Below are 22,098 nucleotides of genomic sequence, written 5' to 3'. Positions count from 1 at the left end.
GGCTTCCCTGGTGACTCAGTGGTAAAGAACCTGCCTGCAAATGAAGGAGTTGTGGGTTCAGCCCCCTGTGTCAGGAAGATCCCCTGGAGAAGGGAGTGGTAACCCACTCCAGTATTCTTGCCTGGAGGAGCCAGATGGGCTATAGTCCGTGGGATCGCAAAAGAGTCAGACACAACTTAGCAGCTAAACAATAGCAATACTCATTGGATATCCATGTTGCTTCTGGGTTTTATTTTAAATAATGTTGGACAAAATCCTCACTTAAATATTCGAACATTTCTTAGATGTACACTCATTATAAAAATTTAGATGTTTAAGATGCTAGATTTGGTAAAGTGTGCAGCCAGCTAAATAGTTCCACTCAAGGCAACTAACCCTGATTAAAATATCTAAAAACTAAAACATGAAAGTGGAATATAAAAGATGAATCCTTGGAGAGCAATTGTTCTTACCTCCAGATTTCAGTAAATATTTTACAAGTTGTCCAGTGTTGTAAAGGTTTGGTTTCCCCCTCTGTAGACTACAAATAGCAATAATACCTTCACTATGCTGATGTGGAAAGTTTCAAGGAGCCAGTGTTGATAAAGCATTTCATTCAGAGTCCCTCATGCAGTTAACACTAAATAAATGTGAGCTGCCACTATTAATGATACCGAGTACATGGAGGTATGATGCTGATGTATCAGTAAATAATGCCAGGAAGTATTAGTGTAAATATATTCCTAATGTAAATAGAACTGAGGTTGCACTTAGCACTTGTGTGGTGTCACTTTATGCAGTGGTGTATACACAAACACAAATTCTAAATATAAGGAGTGGGTGGTCACAGGAAAATAGGCTAGAATGTGTTTTCAAGAAGCCATTAGGAAAATTTGAGGACTAAGCTGGTATTTAAAATACATCACACAGTAAAAGCTCAGAATATTAATGTTAATTGCAACCAGATATTGTAGGACAGTGGTTTTCAAACTTTGAAAGCAGGGCACACTTCCCAAGAGAAATTCAATTCCATTAAGACCCACAATGCAAATAAACATATGTATGTGTCAGCTTTGTAAAAGTGTTTAACCAAACAGTACTCTTTCTATGCCTGCTGTACTCTGATATTTTTAAATCTGGTTCATTTTATTTTAATGTTGGTTGTGAACCGATTAATTTTGCTGGGTAGAGACACACAATTTGAAATAAAACCTTAAAGCTTGTATACCCTTAAAAAAAGTTGGCAGCTACATTATTGTTGTAAATTCTCACCCAAGCATTTAATCAATAATGAATGGTTTTGTTCTTATTTGCATGATAAGTTGAACTTTGGGGGTCCTTCATCAGTCATATGTCCACGTGGGTAAATAACGTTCTGTCAAAAGCGTCATAAGCGAATGCAGGAAGAATTCAACCAAAAACTAGGCACGGGTCCTATCTCACTCTGGTTTCCCTTTCTTTTAAACCAGGTAGTTCCAGTTTGCCAGCAGAATGAGTACAGAAAGAGACTCAGAAACGACGTTTGACGAGGATTCTCAGCCTAATGATGAAGTGGTCCCCTACAGTGATGATGAAACAGAAGATGAGCTTGACTACCACGAACCTGCGGTGGAACCACAGCAGAATCGGGTTAACAAAGAAGCGGAGGAAACCCGGGAGCCGTTCAAAAAAGGTAACGTGCTGGAGTCAGGAGACCAGGCACCTGTCTGTCCTCACGTGGGCAGTAGCAACAGGTGCAAAGGACGGGTGCTCCGGGAGGCGTCTTCTTTCTCTTGGCTTCGGATGAAACTTGATGGGCTGGGAAGGTACACAGTGTCCTCAGAGTGGTGGGGCTGGTGGACCATAGCTGTCAAGTTCTGCAGAGAAAACAGAAGGTTCTTGCTGCCTGTCTCTATTTTTAGAAAGGAGCTGAGTGGGGAAGAATTTGCTTGTCACCACACCCAGGAACCTTGGAGTCACCGTAACGTTTGTTCAGTCCTTTGTGAATATAAAATGGTTTTGACTTTTTAGTAACGGGGGGAGAATGTGTAGGTCTCTGTCACGAGGGGCTGTGATGCAGCAAAGAGTGCTCCCTGCCCCGAATCAGGGCTGCTTCAAGGCCGGCTCTGGACCACGGACTGGCAGACATTTTCCGCCAAGGGACAGGTAGTAGCTATTTCAGGCTTTGTGACTCATACGGTCTCTGTCCCACTTACTCAGCACCACTGATGTTTCTTGAAAATGGCCATAGACAACCTGTCATTTGGGGTTATAGAACGTAGTTGATTTTTATGGTTGTGCTTTTTTTCTCCCATGACTTTTCTATTTCATTTCCTACAAACACATGCGGTCTTTTCTTCTAGCTGCTTCCACTCCAGGAGGAAGCCGATCCTTTGGTCTTTTCAGCCCAGATTTGCTCCATAGTTCAAGCTGAAAATGTTTTTCCTCCCCAGTCCCTTCAATTCCAGCGACATAACTGGTTTCCCACTCCCAGAAATCACCAGGAAGTTGTTCTCTTTCTGCCTCTCCCGCTGCACCTCGTTCCAGCCTCAGTTAGAATAACCTCTGGTTTTGTCTGGTTTCCCCGTCATTGCCGACCCGCCTTCCAGGCCTACCAGAAGCCAGCTTCCCTTGTGTTTCCCTGCCCCCAGGCTCTCCCTCCAGGATTCTGCGGCCTGTTAAGCTGATTTGTTTGTTTGTTTTCCAAAGAGATTTCACCTGTAGAAAAACAGATAAAGCACGAAATCCCCCTGATGTAATGATTCCTCCTGCTCTGCTCAGATGGTGCCTGTCTTCTGCTCTTCTGTGTGGGGAGGTCCTGATGGGGAGGTGATGTGTGCGTGTGCCCACGAGGGCCGCCTCCCATCACAGGCTCCGAGACCTAGGGAGGGCGTCTGCTCAACGACATCGTTTTCCCCTCCTCAGCTTTCTGTATCAAACCCTGAGCAGGATCAGGTCTTCCTGTGGATGTCTGGCTGTAATTTTAAGCTATTGAGTATCAGCGCCTCCTGAAAAGGCATTGAAATCACTATAATTGGGCTTCGTTGAAATGGAATCACTGTCAGTCTGATGAGGAATGTGGCCTCTGTCATAACAGGTCCGGACTGGATAGTGTTTGAATGGGGATAAGGCTGGAGTCCCCGGACGAGTTAGCAAGGGGAGTTCTAGTTGGTTGCCCAAATAGTAAATAACGTATTTCTTCCTCGTTCCTTCTTCCGCTGTACTTTTCAAGTTTTATGTAGCCATCATGGATTCGACCCTATGTAGGTATCTGATGAGCTGGCTGAGAATGGGCTTGGTGCGTGTACGGGTGAACTTTGCTTTGGGCTTGCTGCCGTGTTATCAGATGTGTGGTCCAGGACAAGGAAACGGACAGGGTTGGGTGCCTGTGGAATTGTCAGAGGGGCACGTAGTGGGTGGAAACGCTCACCTCTGTTTTTTTCCAGCTCTGCCTTCACATTCTACTGCCCAGGGTTCTTTGCTGATCATGCGGCTCCCAGGTCATATTTCTCGTAGATTGCTACCCTCAGAACACAGGCATTGCAGGGAGCTCAGACTTGATCTTGGCTCTTCAGAGTCTTTTCCAAGGATAGGGGAATTTGGTGATTCTCAAAACCGCTTTCAAATGACTTTAAAAATATCATTATTATTATTATGTGACCGAGAGACCACTAGTTCTCCACCAGGGATGGGACCCAGGCCCCAGTGATGCCAAGTCCCAACCACTGGCTGGCCAGTGGAATCCCCCCAAGTATTATTATTCTGACCCCTCTGTGTGCCCTTCCCAGACACAGAGGACACTCAGCGTGCGCTTGACCCCTTTCCTTTCATTCCTGCTTCTACCCTGCACCCCAGAAACCAGTCTTCATCCTCTCCTGCACCCCCACTTCTCTCCCTTCTTCCTCTGCATCCTTCTTTCCCCCTCTTAATTTCCCCCCCCCATATCCCTACGTGGGCATTTTCCCAGTCATTCTGACTTCCTTTTTAACTGTCATCTGTCTATCTTGACATTTTACATGAAGGACAGTTTTCTCCAACGAACTCACTTCTTTAGAACTCAGAGCGTGAGTCACTCTGTGAAGTACCCTCCAGCTGAGTGATACCAGGGACCCGGGCCTCTTCCAGCAGAGCAGTGTCTAAGAGTGCCAGAACCACATTCATTTTTCTTAACCATAGTTTAGTGCAGAAAGTTGGTTCTCTTTTTTAAAAAGATGCTTAGCCCCACTTTAGTAAGCAAGGGTTTTGAGAGACCCATTGCAAGTACTTTTCAGCGGAAGGACATTTTTTGTGTGCTGCTAGAATCAAGAACAGATGTAAGCCTGTTGTCAGAATGTGCCTTGAGGGAAGAAAAACCCGCAGATTTTCCTACCTTGGTTTCCTCTGTGCGGCTGTTGACAAAACTAAGGGGCATGTTTCCATGCGATGGGATGGACATTCTCTTGTGAGCACACAAGAATGGTATGTCCCAAGTATGTCCAGATATTTCTGGACACAGAGATTCTTTGGTCCCTGAGACTGGAAACGCAGAATTCTTTGTCCTCTTGAAGTTTAAGGTTATCCATTAGCATATAAGAATCCCGGAAAGCTTTGACTCTAAAGAAACCAGTTTAATTTTATTCAGTCACAGGTTCCTGAAATTCCTTGACTCCAGGTGGTTTGTGGGTTGGTTTGTGAATGTAGCTTACCCCTCCACCCTCCTGGTAGCTCCAGGTCAACTCCTTGGGTAGTTCTGTGCCAGTCAGGAACCAGCGTAAAGATGGAAGTCCTTGGGAATGAACACGTGCCCTGCCTTAGCACACTGGCTTACTTTTCTGAGCCTGGGGATGGGACGAGAAAGCCATCTCCTGCCTCCTCAGCCACGTTGCTTGGTGAGTTAACCCTCCCCGCTTCTCGCACTGGCTGGCTTACAAACGCACATAACCGCGTTCCTTTCCTGCAGCAAACTCTCACCTGGATCCTGCTTTCTGCCTCGGGCAGCTATCCTGTCTCCTGTTCTCCTGACTGAACTTCTGGAAACCCATTTCTCTACCATCACAGCCTTCTGTTCCCCCGGTCCTTCCCCTCTGGGGCCCGCCCCAGCTCCCCAAGGATGACGCTTTTGGCAAGAACACCAGGAACCCCAGTGCCCAGTCCAGTGGGCTTTTTTCACCCACCCTCTTCCCACGTCAGAGCAAACATCCTGCCTTGGACGGGAGTCAGGGAGCGCTTCCTAGTGGAAAGGCATGCCCGAGCTGCCAAGAGAAAGATGAGGAGGAGTTAACTAGGGGCGGGGAGAGGAAGGAGGCTGCCCAGTGGGGGGCCACGTCCAGATGCCCGCCGTGGAAGGAGGTAGGGTGGCACACCTGTGGCACGTGGAGGAGCTGGAATTCAGCCTGGGGGAGCGAGGACCTTATGGGGAGAGGACCGTTGTAACCTCACGCCCCTCCTTTTCAGCATGCATCACAGTGTGACTTGGAAACCACTGGTTTTTATTTTACACTGCTTGTACAGTGCCCTTCTTCCAGCTAATCTGCAAGTGCTCCAAGGACCCAAGGTCCAAGCTGTCTTGTTTGTTCTGAGCTGGTGTCGGGGCAGCAGGCTTGGGGGGCATGTGTGACTGACAGCAGGAGCAGCTTCAGCAGAGGTATGAGGGAACCAGGCAAGGCCTCCCCTGGTCAAGGAAGGCTTCCTGGAGGTGAGGACACCTGTGCTGAGTCCTGAGTAAAGGCGAGCAGCAAGTTGACCCCCGAGGTCTCAGGGGCAGGGTGTGCCAGGGTGAGGCAGCGGGAAGCAGGGCTCCCAGGGGCTGAGAGTCCAGGAAGCCTCGAGCCCTTTTGGAGCTTGATGATGGGTGGGGCGGTGCCCGTGCTGAAGAGTTTGGACACTTTGCTGAGGGCCAGCAATTTAGGCTGAAAACAGCCGGCTCCTCCCGCGGCTGCTGCTCTGCTGCTGTTTCCTCCTCTCAGTCCCAGCTCCATCCCTGCAGAAGACTGCCCTGCCCTGGGATCTGATTCCACCTGCTTCCCCTGGCAGCTCAGGCCCGTGTAACGGGGCCCTATCTTCCTCTCCGACCGAGACGGCTGTGTGCAGCTTGCAGCCTTGTCACGTGTTTGATTTGGAATGGAATGCAACATGTATTTGTGGGTGTATGTGGACTTATTCAAAGATACTTTTAAGATTTACTCATTGTTGAATGTAGGTGTGTTTCTTCCCCATGACTACACAGGTTTCCATCTTTTCCTGTCTTCTCCTCTCTCGATTTATTCCCATTCACCATCCCATTGCCTTTCGGGATAATATTTTTTTTATTGACTTTTTTTTTTTTTTGGCAGCACCACATGGCTTACGGGATCTAATTTTCCCAACCAGGGATTGAACCTGGGCCCTTGACAGCAAAAACTTGGAGCCCTAACCACTGAACTGCCAGGGAATTCCCTTGAGTAATATTTTCAAAAAATTAAACATAATGGCATCCTGACCATAAGAAAATCAAGCAACTTACGTATATTGATTTAAATCTATTTATTATTTAATTAACCTATTATAAACATATTTATTGTCATCCAGTAAAGGGAATTACAAATGATTTTCCCCCCAAAGATAATAGTATTGATAAAGGGCTGCACTATTGCACATAGTATTGATAAAAGGGTGCAGAGTGAAGATGAACTCCCACCTGCCTCTTCTGTCTCTGCTCTTGCCCATTTCTCCTGTGTCCTTCTGGAGATACACAGACACCACTTTTTGCAAAGAATACTTACAAACAGGAGACCTTACATACCCATAGATACATATACACGTAGTCACACGTGTGCAAGTGTGTGTGCACGCCTGGATCCCTACTGTGCTCTCATTCTGTGCACTCATGCCTGCACGGTCAGGGTAATTTGACGATCTCCCCTGTCATGATGTACATGTAAAGCTGCCTCATTCTTGTTTGTGGACCACACGGACTTTCATTGTGTGGATATTTAACCAGCTGCTCATAGTGGTATTTAGGCTGTTTCTAATCTCCCTGATTAACAGGGCTGCATTGAATAGCCCTGAGATATGTTATTTCTTTATCCAAGAGTGTACACACTCTCAGTGAGCATGTCTGTGTTGAAGTTTGATAGATGTAGCCAACTTGTTCTCTGCAGAGACCACCTAAGAGGGCCTGTTTATTTTGCCTTTGTGGGATAAAAATGGGTACCTCACTGAAGAATTGTCCTTGTTTTTTGATGAACTTGGGTATCTTCATATTTTTAAGAGCCATTCAATTTCTCTTTGTATGCATGATCTATTTGTCCTTTACCCATTTCCCTCTTGGGTTGCTTTTTGTTTGTTTTCTGATGCTAAACTTTTGATCATTTAACTCTGCTGGTTTGCTGTAGTCTGCACCAACCAAAACAGCTTTTTGGTTGCAGAGTTGTCCATAATCAAGAGTTCAGAATGAGGGGTCGGGTAAAACTGACTTTCTCTGCCAGATGGTGATGATCAAAGGACTTGGTGACCATGAGAACACCCAACATCATGTAGCCATACTTACATGTATTAAATACATGTTTTCCAGATGATTTTGAGCTGGTGGCTGATGGTAATTGCATTGATGGTTTTATTAGGTACAACCCTTGTGAATTAATTTCCTTCTTGCTTTTAACCAAAGGGTCATCAGGTGAAGGTGAAATTTTTTTGTTGGTTAGTATATTACTTCTCTTTTCTTGGTCAATATTTCCATTCTAGAAAATGGTACAAGATTTCTACTTTTTCTATAAATTAGCCTTGGGGTCCAAGTGTCCAGTAAGGTTCTCTGTTTTAACTGAGTACTTAGTAAATGTTTGATCCAAAATGTAAATATTTCCAAGTGCTATTTTGCCTCCTTTCTTAAAGGCATGTGCTTAACACAACACTTCTCAAACGATATTAATAGGTGTTCTGTGATATTTTTAAAAAATGTGCCCTGGTCACATTAATTTTGAAAAGATTGGATTAAATAAAATTAAATAAGTTCTTTACTATAGGACTTCCCAGAGACTTTAATACACCAGTGGGTCCATTGAATGTCCAAGAGGAGGCTGTTGGATACTGTGTTTCACAAATGCGTTTGACCACAGAAACCGTTTTCACTTTCTTTGTGGTCTCTCATTGAACTACTCCTCAAGCAATTAGCATGAAACTCAGGAAAGTATCAGGAAAAGGAATCGGTTACTTTGCCAACTGAAATTAGGCCAAATTTGTCTGAATTGGGCCAAATGAGGAACCCTGTTAGAAATAGTTATTTTGATTACTTGACTGCAATCCGATTTCTGAAATTAACTATAGATGCTGCTGTAGTTAAGCTCAGGGTGCAGCAGACAAAGACACCAGTTACTTTCTCCAAGCTTTCCAAGGTATTATTCACAGTGTGAAATGAAGAGACCAAGGGCATTTCTGATGGACCTCCACTGCTCTACTTGAGGTCAGATACCGCCTTCAATCTGAAGCATCCCAATCAAACCGGGCTGGAGGTGAGGGGCCTGTGTGGAGACAGGAACCGTTGGCTGGAGGACTTAATTATGAAGCAAATTTAAGAAGCCACAAGCGGGGTGAAGAATCCAGCGCGTGAACAGGGTGGCTTATTCTTTCCTCTTGCGCATTTCTGGCTTTGGTTTTTATCCCTTGTCATTGGTGATTTCTCCGTTTTTAAGGAATCTTCAGTATTTTTCTTTTCAACCTTCCTGAATTTTCAAACAGCAGTTCTCAGAGGTGTTCTAGAACACTGGTGACCAGGGATATGTCACGAGTCATCTGAGAGCCAAATGAAACTGTTAACAATTTGCAGATTACCATAAAATAGAATGAGGAGGGCATGGCAACCTACTCCCGTCTTTTTGCCTGGAGAATCCCATGGACAGAGGAGCTTGGTGGGCTACAGTCCATGGGGTCACAAAGCATCGGACACAACTGAAGCGACAGCACACACACACAATTTATAAACCAAGTAAATGAGTTTGAAGAAATAATTTAACTTAATTTAGCTGTGACCTTGTGGGGCTCTGGGGTTGTTGTTCAGGCCATGTTTAAATGAGGATTTTTCTTTTAGAATCAAATGTTCTATGAACAGTGGTCAGTTTATAACATGGTCATTGGTTTGCTGAGGCTGCCCTAACAAATTACCACGAACTGGGTGACTTGAATGCAGAAGTGTGTTATGTCACAGTCCTGGAGGCTAGAAGTCTGAGATCGGTGTGTTGTGGTGTGTTGATTCCTTCTGAGGGCTGTGAGGTAAGGGTCTGTTCCAGGCCTCTCTCCTTGGCTTGATTGTCTTCCCTCCATGGGCATCTCTGAGTCCTGGTTTCCTTCTATTCTAAGGATGACAGTCATATTGGATTAGGGTCCTCTCTAATGACCCCACTTTAACTTGCATCTGAGTGAATCTTGTTCCCAAATAAGGTCATACTCTGAGGTACGGGATGGGGTCAGAGCTTTAATGTGTGAATCTAGGAAAGACATAATTTAACCCATAGCAACAGGCTAATTTTCTCTTTCTTTTTTAAAGACTGTACATGGCAAGTCAAAGCCAATGATCGACGCTTCCACGAACAACCTCAGTTTATGAACACAGTATTCTTTTGCATTAAGGAGAGCAAATATGCGGTAAGTTGATTTTAATTAGTTAGCTTTATTAAAAGCCAGTTTTTTTCCCCCAATAGCCATGATGCTTACTCGCTTTGTGTGACACCTGCCTTCCAGGTAACCCCTGGCCTGGGGCCATTGACAGTCATTGTTAGTTCTCTAGAATGTCATTTTTTAAATTGAAGTATAGTTGATTTACAATGTTGTATCAATGTCTGCTGTACAGCAAAGTGATTCAGTTTATACATATATATATATATTTCTTTAAAAAATTCTTTTCCATTCTGGTTTATCCCAGGACATTGAATAAGACTTTGTTGTTTATCCATCCTGTATGTAACAGTTTCCATCTGCTAGCTGCACACTCCCAGTCCGTTCTCCCTGGTGGTCCCAAGTCTGCTCTCTATGTCTGTGAGTCTGCTTCCGGGTCACACATAGGCCCATTGGTGTCTTATTTTAGATTTCCTAGAATGTCCTTTTTTCTCATTGCGTTAAGATGACCTCCCTAAGGGTGTATGGGACAGTGTGAAACAAAACAAAGTTGATTGAAATTTTCCCTCTGAATATACAGAGCTCTTTTAAAAAAATTTTATAAAAGAGCATACAGTAATATCACAGATGCCTCGCTTTTTGACAGCAATAAGAATTCGAAAGGAATCTTGGTAATTTATCTCTCCATCCTTGGCCTGTGATGGATTCAGAGACTTTGAAGATATTTTCGCCCCCAAAATGCTTATTATCATTGAAATATAAAGAACATGAGCTAAGTCTGGGCTGAAATGTTGTCTGTTAGATTCCTGGGACTACTCCACAGAATACCACCCACTGGGTGGTGTAAGACAACAGAAATTTATTCTCTTACAATTTGAAAAGGCCCAAAGTCTAAAATCAAGGTGTCAGTGGGCTGATTCCTTCTGGGGGATCCGCGGGAGAGACTGCTGCAGATTTCTCCTTGGTTTCTGGCTAACAGACCTTGGTGATCCTTAGCCACACACCACTCCAGTCTCTGTCTCCCTGTATGTTTCTCTGTGCCCAATTTTCCTCTACAAAGGCCAGCAGGCCTAATCACTGGATTAGGCCTTAATCCACCTTAATCCAGCATGACCTCACTGTAACTTGATCACCTTGGCAAAGACCATATTTCTAATATTTGGTTGGCCAAGAAGTTTGTTCAGATTTTTCTGTCCCATCTGATGGGGAAACCCAAACGAACTTATTGGCCAAGCCAGTAAGCTGACCATCGCAGGTCACAGGGTCAGAATTTGACTGTACCTTTGGGGGGCACACAATTCAACCAACACCTGTGTCTTTTACTCTTACACACCCTCCATTGCTCTTACAAGAATGTTCCTTTCCCACCCATGTTGACACGTCTCATTTTCTCCTCATCTTTGCCCTGTTTTCTAAGAGGCTCTAAGGATCAAGGAACCCAACAGCAGGATCTGTTTGGTCACAGTGAGAGTTGCCACAGAGACCTTTGAGGTGAAATCTCTGTGTCTTGTGACTCTGACATAAGCCTCCAAGGCGTCATTTTGAGGCCCAGTTAGAAGTAAAAACTTAAAGAAAATCTCAGTATCTTTCAAACAAATTATAGCCTTGTGTGCCTGTAGGCCACAGGGCTGATTTTTGTCTGGGCTTCGGTGGTAGCTCAGCTGGTAAAGAATCCGCCTGCAGTGCAGGAGACCCCGGTTAGATTCCTGGGTCGGAAAGATCCCCTGGAGAAGGGATAAGCTACCCACTCCAGTATTCTTGGACTTCCCTGGTGGCTCAACTGGTAAAGAATCCGCCTGCAATGCGGGAGACCTGGGTTCGATCCCTGGGTTGCTAAGATCCCCTGGGGGAGAGTGTGGCAACCCACTCCAGTATTCTGGCCTGGAGAATTCCATGGACTGTATAGTCCATGGGGTCACAAAGAGTCAGACACGACTGGGCGCCTTTCACTTTCACTTCATACATCGTGTATTGTGGTAAATGTGGGACCGTTTAGAATGATTTTCTCATTTTTTCCAACAGAATAACGCAATTAAAACATACAAGTACAATGCGTTGACCTTTCTACCAATGAATTTGTTTGAGCAGTTTAAGAGAGCGGCCAATTTCTATTTCCTGGTCCTTCTCATCTTACAGGTAATAATACCCTTTGATATCTTAAATCTGTTTTGAGTTACAATGACTCAGTAACATTCAGATTGTTAGTGTTTGAATTGTACATAAAATACAAATAATCTTGAAAGTTTTCTATACGGTCATCTGGGTTCTGGATGTAAGACAGTGTGACTAATACCCAGAATCAGTTCATGAACAGTGTTATGAACCTGAGCAAATGCGGATGTTATTTTAATTCTGTATTTTAAAAAGTTCAGTTTCATACTGATGTCAGTTAAAACATATTGATGTCATTGTTAAAACTGGTTTTCCTAAAGTGAGTCAGGTTCAAATGTTCACTTTGTGAAACAGTTGTACCTTAAAATTAAATCTATTTTTTATGCTTGGCTTTTATTTTTTATTTAGTTGCCAAAAGGTTATTGATTTTTATTAGGATTTTGCTCACAATTCTCATAATTATTTTTCTGATCTGGTTTTACACTGGAAAGGTCTTTTTTTCCTCCTACTTGGGGCAAGAAGTCCACTTAATCTAGAGAGCATTACTTTTATCTGTCTAGGAACTGTTTTACGATCAAAGAAACTATATACCCTCTAGTTGCCACTCAGAGTTTCCACCTTTAGCACTTGAAGTGCTGGTTACAAAGGATGGCATCTCCACTTGGTTTCATCAGATTCTTTATGTCAAGCGTTTGATTTGGAGAATAGTCTCACCTGCTGGGATTCGCCCAGTATAGTTTTGGGAAACTGTAACCTGTGTGTCTGAGTGGAGATGGCAGGCGCATGGGTGGAGGGAAGACTCAGAAGGGAGAGCTAGACCCTCAACAGGTTTAGAGGAATCTGAGACCTGCTGACTTGATCATAAGGCGTGGTCTTATCGAGCGGGGCCTTAGAGACAGGCTCGTGTAGAGAGAAACACTGCCAAGTTTACAGTGCTGCTGCATGACGAGTGGGCCACTTTCCCTTCCTTCCTTCCAGAAGGAAAAGGGGCGTTCTGCCTTATAGTCACAGTAACGTGGGACATGAACTTCCTTCCCCCATCTCCCCACACCTTGATTATCTTTCCTGAAGGCACAGCGATCCAGGTGCGGGTACTGGTAACAGCCTTAGCCCTTTCCTTGCACTGTTCCTTCATGTAATTCTTGTAGTCTGCGAGATTAGTATTGGGTTGGCCGAAAAGTTCGTGTGGGTTTTTCTGTAACGTGTCTCTGTCTCTAGGCTCTGTTCCAGGAAGCCAGAAGCTAGAGAGAGAGGCAGGAGAAGGGTTAGCTGGGTGCTTTGGCACTTTTCCATGCCTGCTATACAGGATGCCAGCTGGATGATGGTGGCGATTAGACTTAACATTAGCAGTTGCCTGTAGCTCTGCCATGTCTTCCTGGGCACACATGTCTGCCATTTTTCAATCTCTTTCAGGCAATCCCTCAAATCTCGACCCTGGCATGGTACACCACGCTGGTGCCCTTGCTTGTGGTGCTGGGCGTCACGGCCATCAAAGACCTTGTGGATGATGTGGTAAGGATTGCTCATGCAACCGCCTCCTCACCGCTGCAAGCGTTATTTTCTAGTGGCATTTATACTGGCCGTTTTGAGATGATTAAAATAACCTTTCCCCATCCCTCCTCTCAAGGCGCGCCATAAAATGGACAAGGAAGTCAACAATAGGACGTGTGAAGTCATTAAGGATGGCAGGTACCGTGCCTTTCTGAACGTGTGACTTTTCATCCAAGGATGTAATATACAAATACATCTAGAAGCAACCTTAGAGATAACTAGTTGAACTTGGAAGTCTAACAGCGCGTGAACCTCTTCCTTATAAAGGCCTTCTCCACTTACCGAGACGAGGCTGTCCCCAGGTTGGAGTCCAGGCAGTTGCCTGCTGGAGGTCTGAGTCCTCAATCCTCCTGGGTTTCCTTCAGCCTGGAGTGTGCGACCCCATCTCCGCTCTCCCCCAGCGATTTGCCCAAATGTCCTGAAACCCTTCAGGAATCCCCAGCTACAGTAGTCTCTCCCTTTGCTGGGCTTTCAGAGCATTTTGTTTTCATCTTTCTTGTTATGAGCTGAGTTTTATTAGAATTAGTTATGTTGAAATCTCATCATCTGCAGTATCTCTGAGGTCTGCCATACTATATTTTAAATTTTTTAAAATGTTCGTATGTTAGACAGTCAAATGGGTGTTTCCAGGAGAATTTAATACCAAAGGAAGCAATCTTTTTATTTTATCAATATTCTTATGAGGTTTGTTAGAAAAGTGATACACTCATTAAAAAGATAAGTTTAAACACTAGAGAGGAGACAAGTTAAGAACTAGAGCTGGGGGCTTCCCTGGTGGTCCCATGGCTGAGACTCTGGGCTCCTAATGCAGGGGACCCAGGTTTGATCCCTGGTTGGGGAAACAGATCCCAGATGCTACAACTGAGAGTCTGCATGCCACAGCTAAATATCCCGCATGCTGCAACGAAGATCAAAGATCCCGAGTGCTGCAACTAAGACCCAATGCAGCCAAATGTGTATAAAAACCAAAGTATCATGAGCATTCCAGATGGCCATGTGGGGTCCATAATGCTTCCCTCTCCTGGGATCAGCAGGCGATGGATAACTGAGTGGAAGGAAGCCGAGGGGCTGGGAACACAGGACATGAGCAAAAACAGAGGGGTGGCACGTGTCTCCTTCCTGCACATTTAAGGTGCCCCCACTGACCCCCGATCATACAACGCAGGATGGAAAGGAACGCATCAAAGTTAGCACCGCCTTTGTTTCTTCCTCCAGAGGAGAAGATGATTCTCATGACCCCTTAATCATCAGCTGGCTGACCTTCCCCTGGGATGTACATGTTTTCCCGGAATTTTTGGCTCCCAGGCAGCATAATCCAAATCCCCTGCCAGTAACTTGAAGAGTGCCACTGAACTATCATTCTTTTCTACATTCAGGTTCAAAGTTGCCAAGTGGAAAGACATTCAAGTCGGAGATGTCATTCGCCTGAAAAAAAATGACTTCATCCCAGTAAGTGGGCTCAAGCACTGCTGTCCCATTCCTTATCCTTCCATCTGACCTGGCATTCTATTCAGCCTCGGGCGTGGGGGTCTCTGTGTTACTGGTGTGTTTTGTTTCAAACAGGCTGACATCCTGCTGCTGTCGAGCTCCGAACCTAACAGCCTCTGCTACGTGGAAACGGCCGAACTGGATGGGTGAGTGGGTCTTAGGCGGGCAGGTTGGGAAGCTCACCTTTGGAAGGCTGACCGTTGTTACATGAAACTTGTGCACTTGGACAGGAAGCCCTGAGGTCTGACCTTACCTCTACCCGCTGGATGCCCAGCAACCTCTCCTTATAGGAGACCAGCCTCTCATTGTCTTTGCTTTTTTCCCTAGTCAGAACTGGTAGGACGAGCAAGAAGACGGCAGTGGTCCGACTCCCTAGTAGACCAGCTTCTCTTTACCTTATTCTGTATTTGCGCGCCTATCTTTCAGGGAAAGTAAAGCTCTGATTACAGAATGTGTGCCTGAGCCCTTTACCAGCTGCTGAGCAGTGTCAGACTGACAAACGGCTGCTAGTAACTATTTCGGGGGGGAAAAAAATAGATTTTTAAAGTCTGCCAGTAGACAGTTTTCTCCCTTTGCTGGTTTTTGTTACTATGCTACCACTTGAAAGGATTTTTTGGACCATTTTGACCAGTTTTCAGTACATTTATGGAATACCGGCTGGGTTGCATTAATTTTACATGGTAGGTCATTTAATCTTTTTTTTTTTTTTTAATTAAAAAAATCAGTATTCTTTCTTATTATTGGGCTGCACTGGGTCCTAGCTGCAGCATGTAAGATCCAGTTCCCCAACCAGGGACCAAACCCAGGCCCCCTGCATGTAAGACGTGGAGTCCCAGCCACAGGACCATCAGGGAAGTTGCTCATTTAATCTTTGCAGCAACCCTATGAGATGTGTGTTATCGCCTTGACGTAACCCGTGAGGAAACTGAGGCCCTGGAGGAGAGGTAGCCCGCCCAAGATCACACACCGGGTGGCAGAGTTGGGGCGCTGCTCCCCTCTGCTCACCCCCCAGGGCTGCTGCCTGTGTTCCTCTCTTGGCATCAACCCCTTTCTCACACCCACAATGAGCATAAGCTTCTATGGAGACTGAGATCATCCAAGTAAAAACAAGGTCTATAAGTCAGTCGGTTGATCGTTCAACCTAAACTGTAAAACAGCTCTTATTCCCACAAGTGAGAGATCCTGAAGTTTTGCAAAGATAGAAACTCCTAGCGTGCCCTGTCGGAGCACACAGAGTGGAGAGTTGAGAACTACTGGTCCACTTCTTAGTAGATGGGAATCCCCAGTCGGTCTTCGTGGGGCTTGAAATAAGTGACTCGCTGCAGGAGGCTTGGCTTGCTCCCCAGAGTGCACGCGCCCAGCCTGGCCCTGGGGGTCCTCTTGCCTGTCTTTTGCCTTCCACTGTGTGTGTGGTGGGGGGCGGGGAATGTGCTCAGTACTGGGGGTAAGGTGACCACCTCCTTCCTTAGATAGAATTCATCTTTCAAAGGATCCGGTTATTCACTCTGGGCAATATTAAGTTGATAGAGTCTTGACCCTTTCTGTAACAAATACGTATCCTAGAATTATCTTAGTGTGATTAAATGTTAGAAAGAAAGTTTTAAGTAGCAGTTTGGTAGTCTTGGCGGGTGGTAAGGCTTAAGTTAGTAAGGGGAGAGACAGGAAGCTTCTGGGTGCCTCGGGCCTACCCAGGTTGCCTCATGGTAACTGACAGTAAAAGGGGGCCAATGTTTCCTGGGTCAGGAGTTTTTTTCTAGTTCAGAGGATAACTTCATCCAAAGCTGAAGTTCCAAGGAGAACAGAGAGTTTGAAAACAGAGAAGGCTGATTATGTAGCTTTCACTTCCTGGTATACCTAATGTTACTTCGTACAGTGTTCTTTATATTCCTTTTCCAACTCTGAAATTTGTTCATGCAATTCTTTTTTGCTTTCCCTTTAGAGAAACCAACTTAAAGTTCAAAATGGCACTTGAAATCACACACCAATATCTCCAAGAAGAAAATTCATTGGCAACATTTGATGGTTTGTGCAAATATGTCTTTTTGTTGTTGTTTAGTCACTAAGCTGTGTCCGACCCTTTGCAACTCTGTGGACTGTAGCCTACCAGGCTCCCCTGTCCATGCGATTCTCCAGGCAACAATACGGGCGTGGGTTGCCATTTCCTTCTCCAGGGGATTTTCCCGACCCAGGGTCAAGCCTGCGTCTCCTTCATTGGCGGGGGGGTTCTTTACCACTAAGCCCCTAGGAAAGCCCTAACATGTCTTACTTTGTATTAAATTTTCATTGCTTGATTCAGTCTGCATTTTAATTAAAACCAGAAAATCTTTCATAAGTGAGTACTTATGTGAATCATATCTCTTTTAAAAGGTTTTATTGAATGTGAGGAACCGAATAACCGACTAGATAAGTTTACAGGAACACTATTTTGGAAAAACACAAGTTTTCCTTTGGATGCTGATAAAATTTTATTACGTGGTTGCGTCATCAGGAACACCGATTTCTGCCATGGACTGGTCATTTTTGCAGGTACTTTTGAAGTCTCTTGGGAAATTGATCTGTAGGCTCATTAAAGATGTAAATGAGGAAATTGATTGTCCTTTCTCTGTTGAAACCCAAGAGAGTTATTTTATTGACAGGCTAGTGAACTGATTTTCCCAATTGTTGATCAGATTGAATTTTTTCTTTCTAGGTGCTGACTCTAAAATAATGAAGAACAGTGGGAAAACCAGATTTAAAAGAACTAAAATCGATTACCTGATGAACTACATGGTTTATACGGTATTTATTTGCTGTTTTGGTAGAGTGCTATCTTTTGCTCTAGTTTCTTGTACGTTTTTCTAATGCAAAGAAATTTTACCTCTGGGGGCCAAGTAGAAAAATTCACAAGGTGGGGGAGGAGAGTCCCGCACCTCTTCTCAGAAATGCCGCATTTCTAATAGGAGACTCTCTGGGAATGTGAACCCCAGTGGTAGGGTGCCCTGAGTTGATACCTGAGTTGATCACCCTATAGAGTCATCAGCTGGGAAACTAGGGAGTCTTAGATAAGCCCTTGAAGTCAATGTAGGATTGATTTTACTGCTGTTAATTTCCCACAGGGATAGTTCTCTTAAAAGCAAACCTTTATCCCCCAAAATATACTGTGTAAGTCCAAATATAAGGCAAGTTTAGGTGTAAGATGAGTCAAAGATCTATCTCCAAGACCACTCCCAGTATTGATGATTCATGAGGAAGACTTGAATTCAGTCTATAATTGTTCTCATAGTTAGGACTTATTATGATAAGTATCGCTTATTACAAAGCAAGATAGCAAAGGAAGGAGGTTCATGGGGCAAAGGGCAGAGAAAACCAGGGATGAGCTTCCAAGAGTCCTCTCCCAGTGGGGTCACTCACAACAGACCCACTGAATCCTCCCAGTGACAATCTGTGTCAGCCCATGTGAAATGTTGGCTCTCTAGGAAAGTTCATTAGAGACTCATTACCTGGGTTTTATTGGGGTCTGGCCATGTAGGCACTGTCTGCCTGGCGTGTACCAAAATCCCAGACTCCTTAAAGGAATCTGGGTAGTCAGTATAAACCATATTGTTTTATACAAACAGCTGGGCACAATGAGTCATTCTTATCAGAGAATAAGAAATAAGGAACCAGGAAGCCCTTCCAAAATCTGTTTCCTGTTGCCAGCCAACAGCCCGCTGTGTAAACAGGCTTCCAAGGCTGGAAGTCTTAAACCTGCTGTGTCCACTCTTCTGCACATAGAGGGGCCCTAAACATTAGACAGTCCTCCAACTTGCCAGTAAGGGTTTTTTTTTTCAAGTATTTAGTTTTGATGTGTTCACGAGAAAGGTAACGTCCCTGTCCCTCTACTCCAGCATCTTACCTGATCCAGTTTAATTTGAACACAAAACATTTTAGGGACTCATAATACTTCCAATACTTTATATGGTCAAAAGCATATAATAGTAATGTGTTAATTTAAGAAAAAATTCTTTTTTCCCTGCTCTCACATTTCATGAAATCTTCATTTGAACTTTTCTGGTGCATCCTCCATGTCACTGTCTTGCTTGTGGCTGGAGCCCTCACAAGGAGTTTGTCATCTCTCCTCTGTGCCCAGTTCTTTTGAAATACAGCACTTTTAGAATCTGTGTCCAGAGATTTAAATTTGCCTTGGAAATTTTCTTCCTCCTCACAGATACCCAGTGTTCGCAGTTACCTTAAATACCCCAATAGCCCTAGGGCTGTTGACTTTTTAATTCATTCTTTAGGTATACACTCAGTTTTCACAATAGAATACTTACTGTATTGCTTCTTAAAGGATCTTAAATGTTAAGTAATCATTAAACCTTCAGGAATAATTACCCAAATTTGCATAAAATTTCCTTGCCTTCTTCTTTTTTTTTTTAATCATTTCCATCGAACATTTTCTATAAGAATCCCAATTTTGCCTTCTTTGAAATTGTTCATGCTAAAGTAAGGTTATCTTCCCCAAACATTATGTTATTGCTCAAAGGAAAAGTTGTTGAGATAATGTCCCATATTATGAGAATGTTTAAGGATTTGAATATAAAACACCACCTTCTCTTCTGAAAGATAATTTTAGGAATAAAACCTTACCCTGCACATGGTAGGTAGGATAAATTAATCAACCACAGAAATAAATAGGCTTTGAAAGCATTCTTTCTGTTTGTTTATTTACCTTTTGGCCTTGCCACATGGGGCATATGGGAGCTTAGTTCCCTGAGCAGGGGTCGAACCTGCGCCCCCTGCAGTGGAAGCAGAGTCTTCCTCAAGGAGCTGTTATGGCAGTGTCTCTATTTTAAGTGTGTTTGTTGTTGCTGTTCCGTTGCTAAGTTGTGTCCAACTCTTTGCAACCCCATGGACTCTGTCCTCCCCTGTCTCCCAGAGTTTGCTCATATTTGTATCCATTGAGTCAGTGATACTATCTAACCATTTCATCCTCTGCCGTCCCCTTCTCCTCTTGCTTTCAATCTTGCCAGCATCAGCATCTTTTGTGTTGCTTTTACAGCATACTAAATTATCATACACATGTAAAGTATTAAGGTAAATTAGAATCTATACAATGCATGGGATCGGGAATGTGTCCTTAGAGTTAAACCTAACCATTGTGTGTCTTTCAGATCTTTGTTGTTCTCATCTTGCTTTCTGCGGGTCTTGCCATCGGCCATGCTTACTGGGAAGCTCAAGTTGGCAATTTTTCCTGGTACCTCTATGATGGAGAAGACTCTACGCCCTCCTACCGTGGATTCCTGAATTTCTGGGGCTACATCATTGTTCTCAACACCCTGGTGCCCATCTCTCTCTATGTCAGGTAAGGCTGTCTTCTCTTTGGCCTTCTGCTTTAAGGAAGAATTTGGTACACCTTGCCAATTCAGCACCTTCAATTTTAGCGATACTTGTTTTAAAGGTCATAAGGAACAAATAAGAAAAGAGCTTTCACTTCAGAATTGAGGGTGATCTGGGCAAAGGAAATTAACACTGCATGTCTGCCCTGTGCTAGGCACAGCATCTTGTATCTTGACCTCTTGACAGATAAAGCTACTGGAGTTCAGAGGTCAAACTCCACTTCTGCAGTCACTTTCTTGGCAGGATTCTTCTGACTGGGTTCCAAAGCTCAAGCTCAAGCATCAGAAAGAGCTGGATGAAGATTTAGAATGTCATGGAATAACTTAGTTGTTCTCCATTTCCGGAGGCATCCTAACCTCTTTTCTGTATCTTCTATATTACTACCTGGTATATCTCCAGCTTGTAAAACTCCCTGGGCTTCCTGAATGCTGCCTCCCACATTTCGCCTCTCAAAATGTTTTCTTTCTCATCTCAACCCCAACTGTGATAAAAGAGTAATAGAAGAGGGTCATATGTCTGATAGATGGTCATCACCTTGTTTTCTGCTACTTTTTCCTTTTTTCCTTTTTTAATATCAAGTTTCACTGTCTCTGGTCAGTTGAACTTTAAACGACTGGGAGACAAATTGTGCCTTGAAATATACCCAGCAGCCAGAGTCTGCTCTTGGTTCCAATAAGTAATAGCCCAGAGGCACATAAGACTACATGCACACCTGTAATTAGAAGCGTTTGCTTTATTTTAATTTTATTACACGTGCATTTGTTTTAGTTTTAATTTTATTAGCTGTAGTTACTGTCACTCTTTTCATGTGAAGTAAAGCCCTGGGGACCTGTGTGTTTGCAGTTACTTTAAAAAAAAACTATGATGACTTTTACCTTTGTTAGGGGAACTATTATACAGACTATTTTCTCTGTATTTGTACATATGTATTAGGGCTTCTGTGGTGGCTCAGATGGTGAAGAATCTGCCTGCAGTGCAGGAGACCTGATTTCGATCCCTGGGTCGAGAAGATCCCCTGGAGAAGGGAAAGGCAACCTACTCCAGTGTTCTTAAATGTAAAAGTGTTAGTTGCTCAGTCCTGTCTGACTCTGTGACCCCATGGACTGTATCCCACCAGCTACTCTGTCCATGGAATTCTCTAGACAAGAATACTGGAGTGAGTTGCCATTCCTTTCTCCAGGGGATCTTCCCAACCCAGGGATCGAACCTGGGTCTCCCGCATTGCAGGCATATTCTTTACCATCTGAGCCACATGGGAAGCCCCCAGTATTGTTGCCTGGAGAATTCCATGATCAGAGGAGCCTGGCAGGCTACAGTCCATGGGGCCACAAAAAGCTGGACATGACTGAGTGACTGACACTTTCACACATGTATATTATACATAAACTGTATATGGAGTTTTAGGTTTTAAAAAGTCATGTCATGTGATTAATATGATTTTTTTGTTGGTTTGTTTCTCTTGGAAGCGAAGGTCCTTTTGAAGCATCCGTCAGTCTGGTCATTTCAGATAGTATCTCTGTTCTGCTTTTAGCCCCAGAGTAGCTTTCTGTCTCATTCAGAATAGACCCACTGTAGTCACACTGCGCCCACAGGCCCATGGGACCTACTGCACTGCCCTGCATACCCATTCGTGACCTCCTGCACCTCCACCACTCCCCAGGATCCCTCACCTTGAGCCTCTTTGAATGTCTCAGCAGTATCAGCACCTGCCCCGGGGCCTTTGCACTTGCTCTGACCTCTCCTGGAATATCCTTTCCCCTCCATATCTACATGGTTGCTCTTTGATTTCCTTGAGATCTCTGCTCAAAGTTCACCTTATACCCCTGGCTATTCCTGACCCTCTCTGTCTTAAACATCACTTCTTCTGCCTGTCAGTCTCTGTCTGTCTTTATGGTGCTTTGATTTTCTACAGACGATTCTCACCATCTAATATAGTATATGTTTACTTAAGGGCAGGGATTTTTGTCTCTTTTGTTTATTGACGTATCCCCTGTACCTAGGATGATGTCTGGTAATTCTAGGCACTCACGAAGCATATAAGGGAGCAGAGAAGAAGGGAGTTATTTT

At 44.2% G+C, this 22,098-nt stretch overlaps 1 protein-coding gene across 1 annotated transcript in view; it reads left to right on the top strand.

The window, feature by feature from the left end:
• The window catches only part of ATP8B1 (ATPase phospholipid transporting 8B1), a 107,329-nt gene that overhangs the window by 54,015 nt on the left and 31,216 nt on the right, over positions 1-22,098 (top strand). Inside the window, exons 2-12 of the mRNA XM_070361593.1 lie at positions 1,449-1,651; positions 9,455-9,552; positions 11,545-11,658; positions 13,048-13,146; positions 13,262-13,323; positions 14,562-14,634; positions 14,749-14,819; positions 16,613-16,695; positions 17,041-17,199; positions 17,363-17,451; positions 19,806-19,996. Of these exons, the coding sequence (XP_070217694.1) occupies positions 1,471-1,651; positions 9,455-9,552; positions 11,545-11,658; positions 13,048-13,146; positions 13,262-13,323; positions 14,562-14,634; positions 14,749-14,819; positions 16,613-16,695; positions 17,041-17,199; positions 17,363-17,451; positions 19,806-19,996 (1,220 nt within the window). The 5' untranslated portion in view covers positions 1,449-1,470. The remainder of the gene's footprint in view (positions 1-1,448; positions 1,652-9,454; positions 9,553-11,544; positions 11,659-13,047; positions 13,147-13,261; positions 13,324-14,561; positions 14,635-14,748; positions 14,820-16,612; positions 16,696-17,040; positions 17,200-17,362; positions 17,452-19,805; positions 19,997-22,098) is intronic.

The sequence above is a fragment of the Bos mutus genome, chromosome 24 (genome assembly GCF_027580195.1).
Source record: "Bos mutus isolate GX-2022 chromosome 24, NWIPB_WYAK_1.1, whole genome shotgun sequence".
Lineage (NCBI taxonomy): Eukaryota > Metazoa > Chordata > Mammalia > Artiodactyla > Bovidae > Bos > Bos mutus.
Note: the sequence above shows the minus strand (reverse complement) of the source record. Positions and strands in the feature narration are given on the sequence as shown.